This window comes from Erythrolamprus reginae, chromosome 1 (assembly GCF_031021105.1).
Source record: "Erythrolamprus reginae isolate rEryReg1 chromosome 1, rEryReg1.hap1, whole genome shotgun sequence".
In the NCBI taxonomy this organism is placed as follows: domain Eukaryota; kingdom Metazoa; phylum Chordata; class Lepidosauria; order Squamata; family Dipsadidae; genus Erythrolamprus; species Erythrolamprus reginae.
Window position 1 is genome coordinate 88,199,885 of NC_091950.1, and position 18,303 is coordinate 88,218,187.

Here is an 18,303-nt window from a genome sequence, read left to right on the forward strand (position 1 = left end):
CTGTATTAGACGTTCTAGAAATACCAGTAATTCGAGTTTCAGTTTGTAGATAATTACTATGAAAAGAAAAACAACAAAAAAGTAAATGTGCAGTATTCATAATCTGTTTTATTTTAAACACTGAAAAATATTGATAATTATAGAAGTCTTGAATGTTAACTATGAGAAGTACAGTACAACTATACCCATCATTCTAGGGGTGGGTTCCTACCGGCTCGCCAGAACTGGTAACGACCTGCTGGTGATGGCATTGATGATGGTGTCAGCTGGTTCGGTCGGTGATGGTCCATTGGCACCACCATCTTTTTCCCCAATTTTTAAATTTCTTTTGATTCTGAACGTGCGCAGAAGCCAAGTTTCCAGCACTGTGCATGAGGTCGCCATCTTATTTTCAGCTCTTTTTTTGGGGAGGGGGGGGATTTTTTTGGACTGGGAGGAAATGAACCGGTAACGAGGTAAGTTAGAACCCACCCCTGTATCATTCTTACTTTCAGTCACTATGCAAGGTGGAACAGGCCATGTCTTTAATATCCAGACAATATGGATCATCTGTCTTATAGGAGAAATAATAGAGTTCTTGTCTGACTGCCATAAGCAAGCCAGGGACACCACGGGCACCTCCAAGCTGTGATGAGAACACCACACTTGGAATAGAATCTCTGGAGCATGGAGATGGAGATGGAATAGTTCGTAGCAAATGAGCATCCTGGAGACTCCAAATTCGCGTATAACAGTCTTGACCCACTAAGGGAAGGAAAACGCCATTATAACATGAACATAAATTGTAACTCTTTAACTATTTACAGACATTTCAAGTTCTTCATCCACCGCCTTTTCCAAATTAGAATGCTTGCTATAGATTTCAGTAAAGATGGCTGATCGTCATGAAAATGGATTAAATGGCCATACAAACTGACAACTTGGAAGAAGGAGATCACACGTGGTGCCCACAATGGAGAGCAGAATGGTCTGTCTTCTGCCATTGAGCTAGTGGATAAATTTGGGTAATAACTATTCCAATAAACTGAGCAATATATGTGAAAAGAGATATGCAAGTTTGAGGGAGAGAAACTAACCTCTTTTAGAGAATAGTAGTTTTCCTGAAATCTGGATGAATATCTCAAGAATATTATTAGCCAGTTAGGTGCTATTTTCATTTTATATAATGCTCAAAAGTTAGAAAACAATCAATACTGCTTCCAGAGTCTTTGGCTTGTTCTCAGCCCAACTTCATTTTGTATACACCAATGCTTCTCAATTATTTTCTGTTATGTACCCTCTAGGAAGAAGTAAACATTTTGTCCCTTCCCGCCCCCCCAATTCTCTGCCATGAGTGGTACCTCATCTTACGAACGCCTTTTCTAACAAACTTTTCAAGATATGAACCCAGTGTTTAAGATTTTTTTGCCTCTTCTTCCGAACTATTTTCACCTTACGAACCCAAGCCGCTGCTGCTGGGATGAAGGGGTTTCTTTTTCTTCCCTTTTTTGAAGAAAGAAAAGGGAGGGGCGGCTTGGAGGGGGAAAGAGTTTGCAGAGAACAGCGTGCTTGCAGAGGCACTGAAAGGGTGTCTTTTGAAGAAAGAAAAGGGAGGGGCGGCTTGGAGGAGGAAAGACTGCAGAGAACAGCGTGCTTGCAGGCACTGAGTGTCTTTTGAAGAAAGAAAAGGGAGGGGTGCCCCCCTTGCCTTTCTTCCTTCCCACTCACCCTTTAGCCTAGCCTTTCTTCTTCCACCCGCCCCCTTTAGCTGCTCCTCCGTGCCCTCTGTTCGCCTCCCTTCTAAAGTTTGGGATTTTCCTGAAGGATTTGCACGCATTATTTGGTTTTACATTGATTCCTATGGGAAACATTGTTTCGTCTTACGAACTTTTCACCTTACGAACCTCCTCCTGGAACCAATTAAGTTCGTATCATGAAGTACCACTGTATTAACCTGCCAGTTGCCCGACTTGCCACCCCCAAATTGCACCTCATGGCGAGACACACATCTCACCTGACACTTGTACCGGTACCTCCATTACGTTCCTCAGCCTTGTGTCCAGGGCAGCCCATTCTAAAAACGTATCACAAGATTGAGAAGTTTGATTGAACTCGTGAGATGTTTTCTTTTAGGACAAGCTGCCCTGGACACAATGCTGAGGAGTGTGATGGAGGTACCGGTACAAGTGTTAGGTAGGACCCACGTCCTACTCCCTGTGGCAAAAAGAAGCACCCCCCCCCCAACATTGCTCAGTGCCTCCCAATGAGGTGCGCACCACTACTTGAGAAGTACTTGTATACATACGCCCTACTTGTTTATTATTTAATAGTAAATACAGTCTATGACCAACAATGCCATACCTGCTGAAAGAAACCCTTCCTCCTCATTGATGTGCAAAGGAAGAATAGTATGTTCATTTTTATGACCGCTATATTCTTTTACACATTTTAGTTTTCTCAGGTCCCACAGCTTTATCTGCAAGTGATCAAAGCAACAGAACTAATATAACTCTATTTTAAGTAGAAGATGATGCTATTTATCAGGAAAATTTTATTTTTTAAAAAAAACCTACCTGGCCTAACATATCTGCAGCCATGAGATACTGCTCATTTTTCAGGAGATTAACAGACGTGACTGCTGAGTCATGGAAGAATTGGCCTGCTTTCCAGCTTTGCCCTTTATGGTTGCACTGACGGACATCAATACTGAAAATCTCTCCTGAACGACAACCACTATATAAAATCGGAGACTAGGAAAAGCCAAAGAAGAAATTAAAACATTTTCAACTAAATCTGCCCTCAAAAACAGCCTTCGGTCTTTAAATAACACTTTATAGTAAGGCTACAGAAGCACATCATGGCTTGCTAATTCGAATAATAGTGGTCCCTCGAGTTTCGCGATCTCGATCTTCGCTAAACGCTATATCGCGAGTTTTCAACCCGGAAGTAAACTCCACCATCTGCGCATGCGTGCCCTTCCACGCATGCGTAGATGGTGGAGTTTCCCCGCCGGGCAGAGGCTTCCCTGGGTCTTCCCCCTCTTGCCCCGGTAAGGCGCGAGCAACGGCGTGGGCGGGTGGGCGGCACACGCGCGGGGAAACCCCAGGGCCGCTTCTCAGCTGAGAAGCGGCCCCAGCAACAGCGCGGGGGGCGGGCGGCACGCGCGCGCGGGGGAAACCCCAGGGCTGCTTCTCAGCTGAGAAGCGGCCCCAGCAACAGCGTGGGGGGGGCGGGCGGCACGCGCGCGCGGGGGAAACCCCAGGGCTGCTTCTCAGCTGAGAAGCGGCCCCAGCAACAGCGTGGGGGGGCGGGCGGCGCGCGTGCGCGCGGGGAAACCCCAGGGCCGCTTCTCAGCTGAGAAGCGGCCCCAGCAACAGCGCGGGGGGGCGGGCGGCGCGCGCGCGCGCGCGGGGAAACCCCAGGGCTGCTTCTCAGCTGAGAAGCGGCCCCAGCAACAGCGCGGGGGGGCGGGCGGCACGCGCGCGCGCGGGGAAACCCCAGGGCCGCTTCTCCGCTGAGAAGCGGCCCCAGCAACAGCGCGGGGGGGGTGGGCGGCGTGCGCGCGCGCGGGGAAACCCCAGGGCCGCTTCTCAGCTGAGAAGCGGCCCCAGCAACAGCGCGGGGGGGGGCGGGCGGCGCGCGTGCGCGCGGGGAAACCCCAGGGCCGCTTCTCAGCTGAGAAGCGGCCCCAGCAACAGCGCGGGGGGGGGGGGGGGCGGGCGGCACGCGCGCGGACAAGCAGCAGCAGCGAGGCGGTGGGGAAACCCAATCTTCGGCTCCTCGCTGCTGCGGTGGAAATAAAAATACCATCTGCGCATGCGCAGATGGTGTTTTTACTTCCGCACCGCTACTTCGCGACAAATCGATCATCGCGAGGGGTCCTGGAACGGAACCCTCGCGATGATCGAGGGACCACTGTATATAAATCATAATACAAATAATGGGCTTAGTCTATTTTCTCCAAATGACAACCAAGACAGTGATGGTGTAAGCAGTTGAAGAGGGCAAAGTTTAAGTTTAGCTGTATCGTGTATCTTTATTACATGCCCCAAACTAGTTTTTATTTATTTATTTATTTATTAGATTTGTATGCCGCCCTTCCCCATCTAGCAAAAAGTAATTTCGTTTAGCAGCATATTTTCTAGTGACCAAATATTCAACATTAGTGACATGATGTTTTGTGATTATCTGAATAATAGGTTGCAATTTGTTTCTCCTCTTGCCCTTATTAAGTTCTGCCAGTATTAAGTTCCTGTGAATATATGTATATCAAGCTGATAGCCTCTCCTACCTGGGTGGCAAATTGCTGCGCTAGAACATCACTGTTGGTATTAAAGGTTAGGTGATGACCAGTCACTGCATTAGTAACAATGATTCTTTGACTTAAACCTAGGATAAAAAAAAAAGTTAAGCAACAAGTGTATATAATAAGAAGACACCATAATGGAAATTTGAATTACTAACCTGTGCTAAAGCAATTATTAGCCTGGGGATTGTGACACCAGGCACAAGACCAAGCGGTGGAGACATTGAACCTCCATGACATTCCACGTTCAACTGCTAAAATGAATAGGAAGATATTAAATGCCACTATGAAGTTGAAAATATGTTCCAGACAAATCTGTGTCATGTCATTGCTGAACCTGACATAATTATTTCAGTAGAAAATAACAGCAGTATTTGAAACAATATGTTCTTAAAATGAAGCAATTACATTGTTTGTTGTAAGCAGCTCAGAGTCACCAACCAGGGGAAATGGGTGGCATAGCAATTTCATAAATAAAGTTGTAAAGAATGCAAGGGATAGAAGTTGGGCAAATTTTCTATTTACGAAAGTTGACATTTTGTGTAGAAAAACTAATAATTAGCTTATCTAATTAAATAAAATACAGAAAATAGTATAAGGGCAGACTAGATGGACCATGAGGTCTTTTTCTGCCGTCAGACTTCTATGTTTCAATGTTTCTATCTAAATGTAATGTTTCAGCATCATTAAAGACAGTGTATAATTTTTGTCCCAATATCTTGGTTAAATCCTGTGTTTATTCTTTATAATTTTTACTAATATTGGGCTTTGCAAGTTTTTATACCTGTAACCTGAGATAGAAATCCAAGCTCTTACAATATCAGGAGGTTGTGAGTTTGATCCTAGGTAGTTAGAGGCAGATATAAAGGGTCTCCTGCTTTGGGCAGGGGTTGGACTAGATGACCTGCAAGATCTCTGCCAACTCTGTTCATCTGTTAAAATGTGTATATTGTGTAGCAAAAATGCTTATATTTCCCTCCTCGACCAATATTATTCTATTTCACACACATTAACAGAAGGAGTTCAAATATATTTTACACGGAAAACACCTCTATTTTGTATTACCTACAGATAAGAAAAAAACTGTTTTCAAATTTCAGTTCCTTGTTAATATTCTCATGGATCAAAAATATATACGGTACCTACATGAGTAGGAATTAATCGAGCAGCAGCAGAAACAACATTCTCGTAAGAGCATTTATTGATCTATGTAAAACATTTTTGTAGCTGCTTCTATAATAACAAACTTCCTTTTCATCCCACCCTCAATGAAATATAAAATACCTGGGCTAGAGCTGCTGAAGAAGGAAGTTGGGAGCAGGCTGGCGCACCCCAGGTTTTCTGCAGCACCCAGGAGGCACAACTTGAGAAATGCAGTTAAGGATATAATAGATGCAAAGAGCGTGCACAAACACGAAGTGTGTCACATAACGACAAAGTAAGAGGCACAGTAGGTCAACCTCTGCAATGAAAACACTGATAAAATATTTCACTAGAACAGTGTTTCCCAACCTTGGCAACTTGAAACATAGAAACATAGAAGACTGACGGCAGAAAAAGATCTCATGGTCCATCTAGTCTGCCCTTATACTGTTTCCTGTATTTTATCTTACAATGGATATATGTTTATCCCAGGCATGTTTAAATTCAGTTACTGTGGATTTACCAACCAAGTCTGCTGGAAGTTTGTTCCAAGGATCTACTACTCTTTCAGTGAAATAATATTTTTTCACGTTGCTTTTGATCTTTCCCCCAACTAACTTCAGATTGTGTCCCCTTGTTCTTGTGTTCACTTTCCTATTAAAAACACTTCCCTCCTGGACCTTATTTAACCCTTTAACATATTTAAATGTTTCGATCGTGTCCCCCCTTTTCCTTCTGTCCTGCAGACTATACAGATTGAGTTCATTAAGTCTTTCCTGATATGTTTTATGCTTAAGACCTTCCACCATTCTTGTAGCCCGTCTTTGGACCCGTTCAATTTTGTCAATATCTTTTTGTAGGTGAGGTCTCCAGAACTGAACACAGTACTCCAAATGTGGTCTCACCAGCGCTCTATATAAGGGGATCACAATCTCCCTCTTCCTGCTTGTTATACCTCTAGCTATGCAGCCAAGCATCCTACTTGCCTTTCCTACCGCCCGACCACACTGCTCACCCATTTTGAGACTGTCAGAAATCACTACCCCTAAATCCTTCTCTTCTGAAGTTTTTGCTAACACAGAACTGCCAATGCAATACTCAGATTGAGGATTCCCTTTCCCCAAGTGCATTATGCGGATGCTGGCGGGGGAATTCTGGGAGTTGGAAGTCCAGATATCTTCAAGTTGCCAAGGTTGGGAAACACTGCACTAGAAAATAGTAGCATAGAAGTATAATAAAATTATTCAGTAAAATATTCCTTCACTGAAACAAATGTTTCCATTTTGTCATTTTACTAATTTATTGCTATGACTTTGTACTGTACGATTGAAAGTTTCTCGGCAGTTTTTCACAATTAAAATTCCATCCCTCTCTTTTTAACAAAATGGGGGGGGGGGGGATATTCTTCCTTTTTTCTGTCCCTAAAGGAGGGTGAGGGCAACATAAGGCTAAAACCAGCCTTTCTTAATCTGGTTTACAAACCCTAAAAGAGCAAAAAATATGTTTTTGTTTTTAATGTAGGATTTTACAGAAGTGCTACATTTTGTGGCAGATATACTCTTCACTTCAAATTAGTCGGCAGCTCCAAGCCGCCTTATCAAATAGTAACTTTAATACATTTTAACTTTCAAATCAAGAATAAGTAGCGCATATGATTCTCAACAAGTATTTTCCCATTCCCTTTGCCACAGGCTCAGTCCAGAAGAATTTAATATAATATATAATTTATATAATTTATATATATAATTTAATATAATCAAGAAACCTCACAGTGTTGATTTCTAACTTTTAAGAAACAAAGTTACTCTGTGCAATAGTTTTGTAATGGACCCGAACTTGGGCATCCTTTATTTAATAAGAAGGATATAAAACATGAGAATCCGGATGTCTCATAGAGGCCCAGCATACAGAACTCACCTTGGAAAATAAAAGGCAGATAAGACTATTAGAGAGCAAAAAGTAGGGAAAATTAAATGAGAAAAATAGAGCAAGTGCTAAAAAGCTAGAAAGATACAGAAAATTAGTAGGAGATAATACTTTGGAATGAAAGTAACTGTATAGAAAAACAGGAATACATCCTTAAGAGTCCTCAAGGATGTATTCCTGTTTTTCTATACAGTTACTTTCATTCCAAAGTATTATCTCCTTGGTAAATAGGCCTTGTATATGTTCTTAAATATTTATATGCTTCAAACTAACCGAAGAGCAGCCAACAAAAATAAAATGAAAATATATTAAAGCAGATTGCAATGGGGACTATTCAGACAACCAGAAAAACATGATCAAAATGGGCTCAGAAAACCTACCTGGAGGGAAAAGCCTGATTTTTTTACAGGCAAGCAGGAACTGCTATATGCATAGCAGCAACTCTATGGCATTTCAGAATATATTAGTTGAAAGTATGAATCACTGACATTCATTTTAATTGCTCACTAGACCAGTGTTTCCCAACCTTGGCAACTTGAAGATATTTGGACTTCAACTCCCAGAATTCCAAGTATCTTCAAGCTGCCTAGGTTGGGAAACATTGCACTAGACAACCTGTAACCTACAGGGTCATTGTTTCAGAGAAATGCCCTTACCTAAGCAGAGAAACAGAACGACTGCCGGGAAGGGTGGTGGTGGAAATCAGTGGGAGTGGAAGCAACTTCCAATTTGCTGTTGGCTTCCCCCCTTTGGTTTCCTTGTGGGAAACTGCCAGCAGAGCCCTGGAAAATCTTCCCTTCCCAGTAGGCAGGTGATTGTTGCCAGGTGGGGGAGGGAAGAAGGGAGCGGGCAGGTGAGCAGCAGTATAGAGGGACTGGACCATTTCTACCCTGACTTTTCTCCTTTCAAGCGTCCCCAAGAAAAGACTTTGCTAGCGGGAAAGGTGGCATAAAGGAGCATAAAAGCATCAACTATCGTACCAGTCTTTTCTGGACTTGTGGAACTGTCAGGAAGCGTTGAAAATGATGATTGTGTGGCTGCAGCTGAACAGCCGCAGTGTAGTAGCGCTAAAGCAACACAAAAATCCCCCACATTTGGATTCCTGGGGAGCAATTTGGGAGTTGGGTGGCATAGAAATCAAACAAATAAATAAATACATAAATAATAAATCCCAGTAGACTTTGACAAAGGTTTGTCCTATGGATGCAGTGTTTTGCCCTATTGAAGGTTACAAAGTACCAAACAGACATGGAAGTTTTAGTGGTACATAGATGAACAGAACTTCCTTTTTAAAAGCCAGATTGCAAACAATATTTTAAAAAAGAATGCATAGGACACACCCATTGCATCTAAGCTAAATTATGATAGGCCAAATAACTGAATCCAACTGATGAAAAAACACATTCTAACAAGTTTTCAAATTTATTATTCAGTTAGGATATTCTATTAATACAAGAACCAAGCTGACAATCTGTAATATTTTTTAATTCTTACCCAGTATTTTTTAAAAGACATTTAAATCCTTTTTTTTTAAATAACACTCCAAATAATTAAAATTTTCAAAACCCTAAGGAGAAACATAAATGGAGACAATAATAAATGCTTAAAGTAACAGAATTTTTACATAGCATCAAAATGTCAGTAAAAATGACTGCACCCCCCAAAAATGCCCTTACTGAAGTGTAAGTCCTTTCACTTTATGTACAAGTGGAGGCATCTAGAGCAGAGCTCTCCATCCTTGACAACTATAAGCCTGACAGGCTTCAAGTTACTAAGGTTGAAGACCCCTGATCTAGAGCAGGGGTCCCCAACCTCCGGTCCGCGGACCAGTACCGGGCCGCAAGGCATGTTGCACCGGTCCGCGGAGTCAGCAGCTGCTGTGGAGCCGGCGAGTGCCAAGCTGTTTCCTGTCTCTTTCCCCTCACGTTCACTTGGGACCGCCATTTGCCTCGGGCTGAGAAAACCTTTGCTTGCTTGCTTTCTTCCTTTCCTGTCTTTCTTCTCTCGTCGAAAGTGGTCTATTTCCTCCTTGCGAAGCCCTTGCAAAGCCCTCGCTCTGCCTGCAGCTCAAACAAAAAGGCTTTGGCATTGTGCAGCTCTTTTTTTGCTAGGCTCCCCCACCCTATTCCCGGGGTCCTGGGTGGGAGCGAAGCCAGGGGTGTGTTTGTGACCATGAAACCCCCACCACCTGCTCTTGTAATTTTCTTTTGGAAGGATTCCTTGCTGCAAGAAAATTACCAGACCTGGCAGTGGTGGGCGCTCCAAGCAGGCAGCGATCGCAAAGGAAGGTGACTGTGTCCGTGGAGGCACCTCCCCCTGCTCTGGGATTCCTTGCTGCAATCCCAGCCGGAACGGGGGGGGGGTGTCCTCTGGAACTGCTGAAAGGCAAACGGCGGTCCCGAGTGAACAGGAGGGGAAAGAGACAGGAAACCGCCCCCTCCTACCCTTCCTCCCTCTGTCACCTCAACTCCCCCACAAAATTAAAAGGGGGGGGGGGAGGGAGACAATGGAACGATAAGCTAAACCCCCTTTCCGTCCCCACCGGGCCATAGAAAAATTGTCTTGCTGAAACTGGTCCCTGGTGGAAAAAAGGTTGGGGACCACTGATCTAGAGGATCTACAGTGACCTCAGTAGGGTCAAATGGAGAGAAGAAATCCATGAAATATATTGGCTCTGCATGCCATAAGCAACTGGCCTTTTAACAGTGACAGGAAAAACAATCAGGAGCTACTACAGTTATTTAGAAAGGGGGAAAAAAAGGATTCTCAACATCTAGAAAACAGCAACAGCAACATGTTTGGAACTACAAATTCTGAAGCAGTCCATATAATGTATAGCCTAAAACTGATTAGAGTAGGATAACTGAGGTACATCAGCTCAAACTGGTGGAAAACATTCTGGGGATATGTGCCCAGAGAATTCCCAAACCTGGTGGGGGTTTTTAGTGTATTCAACCCAGGTGTTGTACTGAATTATACAAAAACGTCTATCACAAACTTTGAGTGAATTCCATTTGGGTGCTATACCTACCATTTTCAACCCTTACATTATTCTCTGTAGTGTTTCCTTTTAAAATCCATTTAACATTTCGTTTTGTAAAATCAACTAAATATTATTTAATTAAAACCATCAACTAGAATGTTCATCAAATAAAACCTTAACCCCAAGATTACAATTTATGTGATTAAAAGTTATGAGTGACTGCAGGACAAGAATACCTTGCAATTTGTGAAGCACGGGTTATCGTACATCTCTACAGCAAGAGAATCCTTTCCCAAATCACGGAGATCGATAATTCCATATTTACATCCTCCTCGTTCTGCATCATTCACAGTGATTATTCTCTCAGAAGCAGTGTCTGCCTGCAAAAGATGTGAATTATTCTACAATGGTGTACTCCAGTTTTTCGCAGAAGGCACACCCAATGATATTCAATGAGGGACCATTTTATTCCTGTTAAATAGTTAATGTACCCAATTGTCATAGTTTAGCACATTGTCAATTTTTTCTCCCATCTCACAGTCCCATTCTAGTTAGCTATTACATTATTCCAAATGTCTCTTAAAAGAATTTGTAAAAATACTTAAGAGGATAGCTCCAAGGAAAAAAATTCTTAACTTAAAATCATATTACCTTAATGTTATTATTGAGCTTATAGGTTGTTCTGCTCAACTAAATCTAAGCAGCATAATCATCCCATAAATTTGTAATCTGAGTTAAAATAAACACATAATAAAAATTTAAAATAAACAAATTTGCCAACATACCACCATTAGTTTAAAATGGTTGCTTCCAGAAACTGAAGAATTGAAGTTCTTAATTTCTAATTTCCTTCTCTGCATGCAATTCACCTTTAATTCATGAATCAGCCTACAGAACATAAGAAAGCAAAAAAGGGAAACATTAAGTAAGTGCAAAACTGAAACTGAATGTCAGTAGACCATATTACTTAGTTAAAAGGTGGTATTTAATTGCTCAAAAATCTGCAACCTTGTTTATTCCTGCATAAATTTTAATCAGACTGTTTGGTTAAAATTATTATTTTTATATAAGAGTATTAGATGTACATGGGATAAGTTTAAAATAACATTAACTGGTCAAAGAAAGAAAATAAGGAAAACCAAATAAAGAAAAACCTAATAACTACAAAGATCTGTAGGTTTACTCTTTCTGTAATGCAGAATCAAATATCCTAAAACAGAATGTACCCATCCAGGGAAGAGCCTCTTGGAGATCTCTTAACCTCATATAGTTTTGATGGGATATCCTACTGCAAACATTTTATGACTGTCCGTACATGTGGGCCAAATGCATCCTGACTTCAGAAAGCAAGTTAAAGGGTACTGATAAAATGTGGTTTTGACTTACACTTTTGTTTGGATGATCTTCTTATGAGTGTTACTATTTCAATAGATTTTTTTAAAAAAAAAATATTATACTTAAAATATTGTATAGTGTTGAGAATCTAAATAGATTGGGCAATTTAATAAAAGTGTCATATAGATAAATCAGAATAAACCATAAAAATAGTACATCTCCAGTAAATAGTCACCCTGGTATTTAATCTTGCAAACAGGTTCTCTTTTCTGTGGGAATATTAAGATCAACACTATAGTGTAATAGCTTTGCAACATAAACACGTTTTAAAATATCTTACCTGCAATAAGTGATAGAACTATAGAAACCTAATTGTTTCTTGCGTAAGATAATTGAAGAATTTAGTCCAGATTTGGGTGTTTTCTATTGGAAACAATAAAAAACAAAATTATGTTTCTTGTTCAGATTAAATTATGTGTGGCTACCATTTTAATATCCAAAAACTGAATGGATTTCATACAATAGTAGACCCCCTTATTATGGTCAAATCAATAATTTAGGATTGTTAATAATTGTTATTTGCACAAATATTGAAATGAAATTCAGGTGAAAATAAAGGCAAGGCCACAATGTATCACAAAACTAATTTTAATGAGATGGAACTCATTAACTAAATGAGGTACTAAATGTTAGCACTGTGTGACTGTAATTCAATCTTACCTTTATTATTTTTTCATCCTCTTTTAAAAGTTTTAACCTTTGCTTTTCCATCTCTTTCTGATGAATACTTTCCTTCGTGAGAGGATTACAGTTGTTATGCCCAGGAAGTAAGCGAAAATAGCGATTCTTCTCAGGATCATAATAAAATCCTGGTAATTCTTAAAAAAGAAAACATCATATTCTATTATAAGAAGACTCTTTTAACTTCTTCATAACTTACATAGTATTGCAGTTTTAGGATCTGAAATAAGAAACTTCAAACTTCCAATTCAACCCAAAAAAGTTGCTCTTCTTATACTGCAAATAAGCATGGCTAAAAAATAATAATAAAAATCCAGTTTGAACATCTAAGCGTCACTTAGATGTGAAAAATCATGAAAAATCATTTATACTAGCAAGATTAAAATAACTCAAAATAAAATTCGGCAAGTAGAAGAGCAATGGTTATTCTACAACTTTTAAAAAATGGATTTTATGTAAAAGTTAGCTAACATACTGTCCTCACCCAAAATAAACTATTCTGTGCTTATACTGTATATTTTTCTCAGAAGCCCCAGAACTAACCAGTTATGATAGTTATGTCAGTCACACACATTTGCTACAATTTGCAAAATATTTGCATCAAAGCCATTTCATAAAATTGTCTAACAATTACAGTCTGAGAGAAGGGGAAAGAATATAAACTGTAAATTACGTGAAAAACTGCCTTCCTATTTTAATACTTGGGGGGAAAGGAAATTGTTGCTTAAAAACAGTTATTTTCTATTTATCTATATAATTTGTCATTTTGAAAATTAATTTACTTTTTAACCTTGAAGGAAAGTCATGTTTTTTTGGCTCAAACCTATGGAAGTAATAGGAACCTACCTGGAACTGAAGAATTTTGGCATGAATGGGAAGATGCAGATGGTGATTCAGCTTGGCCTGAGTTCTGCAAGCTTTGCAATTCTCTTTCTTCAGCCCTATGAATATGTGAAAAAAAATTAATTAAGAAGATAGTAGATAAACTAAATAATGAAGCAACTATCAAACACAGAAATACTTAAAGGGCTAAAAGTTTACAAAGAGCAGAAAATGATGTCAACAATTTCATTACTGTATATAGCATAATACAGTATCTATATCTGAACTACCAGTATGTCTTTAAATTTGTTTCTCAGGCCTTTCATTAATTTACTGAAGTAGCTGACACTGAATGGGAGGGGGGGGGATGTACTGAGAATAGGCATCCATTAGACTAGGGAATCTTGGAACTGCATGAGAAATCTGTAGTTAATAGAATTCTTGGTGTTTGCCAAATATGTTATGATAGCAGCTAGCATTTAGGCGTTACCATTGTGCCAATAAAGGCCCCCTCCCCTGTGTCTTCTTAAATGAGAGAAGGGTGATGATGGCACAGCAATTCCTTTCAGATGCTACAGTGAAAAGGAAGTAAAGTAACCTTAATATATTTATTTATTGGACTTTTATGCCACCCCTCTCCAAGGACTCAGGATGGCAGCTCAGGTTCACGAGCTGAATGTATCAGCATTTCTTAAGGATTACCTCAATTGGTAATAATAAACCAAAACATATAATGCTCCAAGTACTACAGTAAAAGGATGTGCTATATTAGCTTAAAAGCAACAAAGTATTTATAGTAGATAGTAGATTTATAGTAGATGATACTGCACCTATGCAGTATAATCAAGATGAAGATTTGCTTTTCGTCAACGTCTGGCACACAAGTTTTAAATAATCTACTCTCTTTGAAATATATTTTTAAAAGGCCAAAAATTAATACAGTACTTGCCTTTCGGTAGACTGCCGATGGTGGAATGCCATGTAAGGCTGGGCATTACACATTCGTCTATTATTATGATGTACATGGTTTCTTCTACCTCGCCACCTATTTCTCTTCATCTCTGCAATAAATAAAGGTACTTTAAAATATAACTTAAGCTTTTTTAATAATATTGATAGCTTTGGAATTCAATAATACGCCAGAAAAATAAGTAACAGTGTTCAATTAACAAGGTGTCCAGAGTGAAAGCATTTTGAAATTCCCTGATATTCCCCTGACATTTCCCTATAACTTGCTATCTAGTTAAGGCATGGTCTTAGATGATGTCATACCAAACGGCTAAGCCGTGGAGAAATATTGGTAGCTGAGGAAGCAAGTTGTTGCCACAGATATGTTCATTTTTGCTTGACTCTGCCAGGCAGCACAATAGATCTGCAAATCTAACATGGATAGGAGAAATTGTTCCATTCTGCATACAAAAGTCTTAATTGGGCACAAATTGTCCACCACTTTGTAAACAAATTCCTCAAATCGATCCTTTCTTTGTACACATTTAATCCAAGTCTGCAACGTCTTCAAGAATTATACACAAACAGTCAATTTCAGGAACATTTCATTTTCAATAAATTTATTCACAGGAAAAAGTACAGGAAGAATAAGTCAAACTTTACTCATTATCACTATATGGATGATGTCCAAGGAAGATGGTTAACAAAAAACATAATCAAAGACACTTGCATAACAAACTCAATGCTTGGTAATCCTGCAGACAAATCCATCTATTTCTCTATGGGAAAACATTTAAGCATTAAACATTCACTATTGTGGGGTACTTGGTGCCCCTCTGAACTTGGTTGTTTTCTTCCAGACGTTTAATTGGAAGCACCAAAAAAAGAGATAATAATTATAATAATAATTTATTAGATTTGTATGCCGCCCCTTTCCGAAGACTCGGGGCGGCTCACAACAACGATAAAAACAATATTATACTGGCACAAATCTAATATTAAAAAAAAAATCTAAAAACCCTAACATAATTAAAAAAAACCCCAACTGCAAGCAACATTAAAAATGAAATTCTGCTGCCTGCTCTCAAGAGAAAGTATAGATCTCCCCAAACCCATGCACAAAACACCTCCCATCCCATACATACATATGTATGCGTATGTATGTATATGTGTAAAATATTTGTGCTGATAATGAAAAGGAAGGGAGATTAGCATAGATCTATTTCAAGCTTATTTTGCTCTCATCAGCTAGCCATACTCTTACCAGGATTTGAACCTGAGGAATCTGCCTTGAATATGTATAAATGAAGTATAAATGTATAGTATATATGTATAAATAGTATAAATGAAGAGGCAACAGCCATTGCGATCTGCGGAATATTTAAAATTTATTAAAAACTACTAAAATTAACTAAGCTTTCGTTAGTCCTCTACTAATGTCGTCAGAGTGTTAAAATCCCCATTGAAGACGGTTGATTTTATATAATGCTGCTCAATTTGCTCATTGCCTGTGTCACAGGCCCACACCCTTCCTTCTCTCCTGTAATCAATCAGCTTAGCCTTTGCTAGCTTAGTCATGAAAACAGGTGGAATTGCTGTTCCTTCTTTATCTTCTGCGGATTGCCTCTGTCAACTGTCTTCAACGGGGACTTTAAAACTCTGACGACATTAGTAGAATACCAGTGAAAGCTTAGTTAGTTTTAGTAGTCTTTAATACATTTTAAACCTTCCGGAGATCTCAAAGGCTGTTGCCTCTTCATTTATAAATATACTGTACCTGGATTTCGAATTTTTAGGACAATTCTTGACATATATATGTGTGTGGGTGTGTATGTGTCATATTTCTATATGTTATATATTGTAGCTAGTATAGTACTAGTAGCTAGTCGATTTATAGTAGATTATACTGTGCACACATGTATAAACACACATGCATACACACACACCGCAAAGTTCAACTCTGTGCATATCGATTGTTTGCTGTTATATTCTACTAGGATTTTTTTTTAATCAACTTTTTTTTTGACTTGGACAGCCCTCCATCCCTGCTTACTTTCTCTAAACCGAATCGACGAGGATCTCAGATCATCCACCAGATCCCATGCAATGATGCAGATCGCCCATTTAAGTAGATTGTCTTCTCGACGCAGGAATCCAGTTCAAAGCCCGCCCACCCCCCCGAGAGAAACGGGGGCTGCCCTCTATTTCTGCCAAGCCACCTGCGAAGGGCTCCCCACCCTCACCCCGAATTCGCTTCCAGAGCCCTCCCGCTCTCCCATCAATCCAAACTGCCACCACTGGGCACGAAGGCGAGGAAGGCGGTCTAGGCCCTCGTCCTGCCTCTATCTCCTTTCCCTTCGAAAACAGTCGAGCTCACCTTCGCCACGAACCGCTTGCCTCTAAATCGCCGCCGAAGATTTCGTTTTCGTTCTCCGACGCTTCCACCCACCGTCTCCGTCACCCTGGGGATTCTAATTGGCCAGCAGCGGGCGCCCAATCCCGTCGCATGTTCTTGCCACAACGCGGAAACGGGACCTTCCGATGTCACGTGGCCTTGTTCGCTAGCCCATAGAAGGGGTGGGGGTGGGGTCACGCGGTTGTCCGGCTTTGGGTAGGGGGTGGGATTTAAACTAAACACATGCAGAAGTAGGCGGGGCGCTTGTGGAGAGAGGGGTTTTGATTGGAGAATGGGTGAACGCTGCTCCTAGAACACAGAGGGGGCGTGACGTATGGCGGTATTTTTCAGTCTCGGCAGCTTGAGGAGGTGTGGCCTTCTACTCCCACTGGGTTAGGGAATTCTGGGAATTGGAGTCCACCCCTCTTCAAGTTGCCAAGGTTGAGAAACACTTGGCAACTTTTAAGACTTGTGGACTTCAACTCCCAGAGTTCCTCAGCCAGTTTTGCTCACACAGTGAGCAGCTTTGTTGGCTAAAGCAGTGTTTTTCAACCAGTGTGCCGCGGCACACTAGTGTGCCGTGAGACATGGTCAGGTGTGCCGCGAAGCTCAGAGAGAGAAAGAAAACAAGAGAGAAAGAAAGAGAGAGAGAGAAAGAAAGAAAGAGCAAGAGAGAGAGAAAGCAATCAAGCAAGAGAGAGAGAAAGAAAATAAGAGAGAGAAAGAGAGAGAGAGAGAGAAACTAAGAAAGAGAGAGAGAGAAAGAAAGAAAGAAAGAGAAAAAGAGAGAACGAGAGAGAGAGAGAGAGAGCAAGAGAGAGAAAGAAAGAAAGAGAGAGAGAGAGAGGGAGGGAGGGTGGGAGAGAGAAAGACAGAGGGAGGTAGGGAGGGAGAGAGAAAGAGCAAAAAAGAGGAAGGAAGGAAGAGAGAAAGAAAGGGATGGAGAGAGAGAAAAAAAGAGAAAGGGAGAGAAAGAGGGAGGGAGAGAGAAATAGAGCAAAAGGGAAGAAGAGAGAGAGAGAAAAAATTTTTGTCCAAACTTTTTTTAGTCCCCCCTCCTCAATGTGCCCCATGGTTTTGTAAATGTAAAAAATGTGCCGCGGCTCAAAAAAGGTTGAAAATCACTGGGCTAAGGAACTCTGGGAGTTGAAGTCCACAAGTCTTAAAAGTTGCCGAGGTTGAAGACCCCTGGGTTAGAGGACGAACCTGTTAGAATTGTAGAGCTGAAACATACATTTTCTTAGAAAAATACAGGTGAGAAGACCAGTTTGGAAGCTGTTTTATGTGACTTCTATTTTATGACTTTTGTTTCAAGGATATGAATGAAAATCCTATCAAGTGAATAAAGGAAACTGCAGAAGGAACCAATGGTCATCCAGTTCTCACTGGCCTTTCTTTGAAGAAGGGGTACTAGGAGATTTTTTTAAAGACGAGATTGAACAACTGTTTGTCTGAAATGTATAGGACTTTCTGCCTGGGTAGGGGGTTGAACTAAAAGACCTTTAAGGCCCCTTCCAACTCTGGTATTCTGTATTTATTGTTGGGCGCTTCAAACATTTTGGATTTATGAAATGGTTTGGTGGCAGAATAGAATAAAAGTCTATTTCCTTGCAAGAAATAATATAGGAGAGCTTTGCTATTTCTGAGATGTAGGTTTACTTATAAAGCACCTTGGAACAAGCCTGATAACTTGGGCTAATAGAAAGAGCAACGTTAAAACCACTG

The 18,303-nt window shown here is 40.5% G+C and overlaps 1 protein-coding gene across 2 annotated transcripts; it reads right to left on the reverse strand.

Annotated features, from left to right (window-relative positions):
• Nucleotides 1–88: 88 nt before the first annotated feature.
• On the reverse strand, nucleotides 89–16,786 carry DCAF4 (DDB1 and CUL4 associated factor 4). Of its 2 annotated transcripts, none has more exons than XM_070758111.1 (14): nucleotides 16,561–16,786; nucleotides 14,185–14,296; nucleotides 13,260–13,354; nucleotides 12,393–12,550; nucleotides 12,013–12,095; nucleotides 11,123–11,225; nucleotides 10,574–10,717; nucleotides 7,296–7,345; nucleotides 5,570–5,649; nucleotides 4,444–4,539; nucleotides 4,271–4,368; nucleotides 2,553–2,729; nucleotides 2,341–2,455; nucleotides 89–744 (listed from the first exon to the last, which is right to left on the reverse strand). In XM_070758111.1, exons 2-14 carry the CDS (start codon nucleotides 14,292–14,294, stop codon nucleotides 491–493), a joined length of 1,563 nt encoding a protein of 520 aa, XP_070614212.1. In that variant the 5' UTR covers nucleotides 14,295–14,296; nucleotides 16,561–16,786; the 3' UTR covers nucleotides 89–490. The 2 variants fall into 2 exon arrangements, with proteins under 2 accessions (XP_070614212.1, XP_070614221.1); XM_070758120.1 differs by lacking the exon at nucleotides 16,561–16,786 and adding an exon at nucleotides 16,237–16,329.
• Between the last annotated feature and the right edge of the window lie 1,517 nt (nucleotides 16,787–18,303).

What these genes read in the sequence shown, in the direction of transcription:
- DCAF4 (XM_070758111.1), bottom strand. Translation starts at nt 14,294, where the DNA reads ATGAAGAGAAATAGGTGGCGAGGTAGAAGAAACCATGTACATCATAAT. An exon ending in AGGATGAAAAAATAATAAAG is followed by an intron (nt 12,096 to 12,392) that starts GTAAGATTGAAT and finishes TGTTTCCAATAG; the next exon opens with AAAACACCCAAATCTGGACT. An exon ending in CTGCAGATATGTTAGGCCAG is followed by an intron (nt 2,456 to 2,552) that starts GTAGGTTTTTTT and finishes GATCACTTGCAG; the next exon opens with ATAAAGCTGTGGGACCTGAG.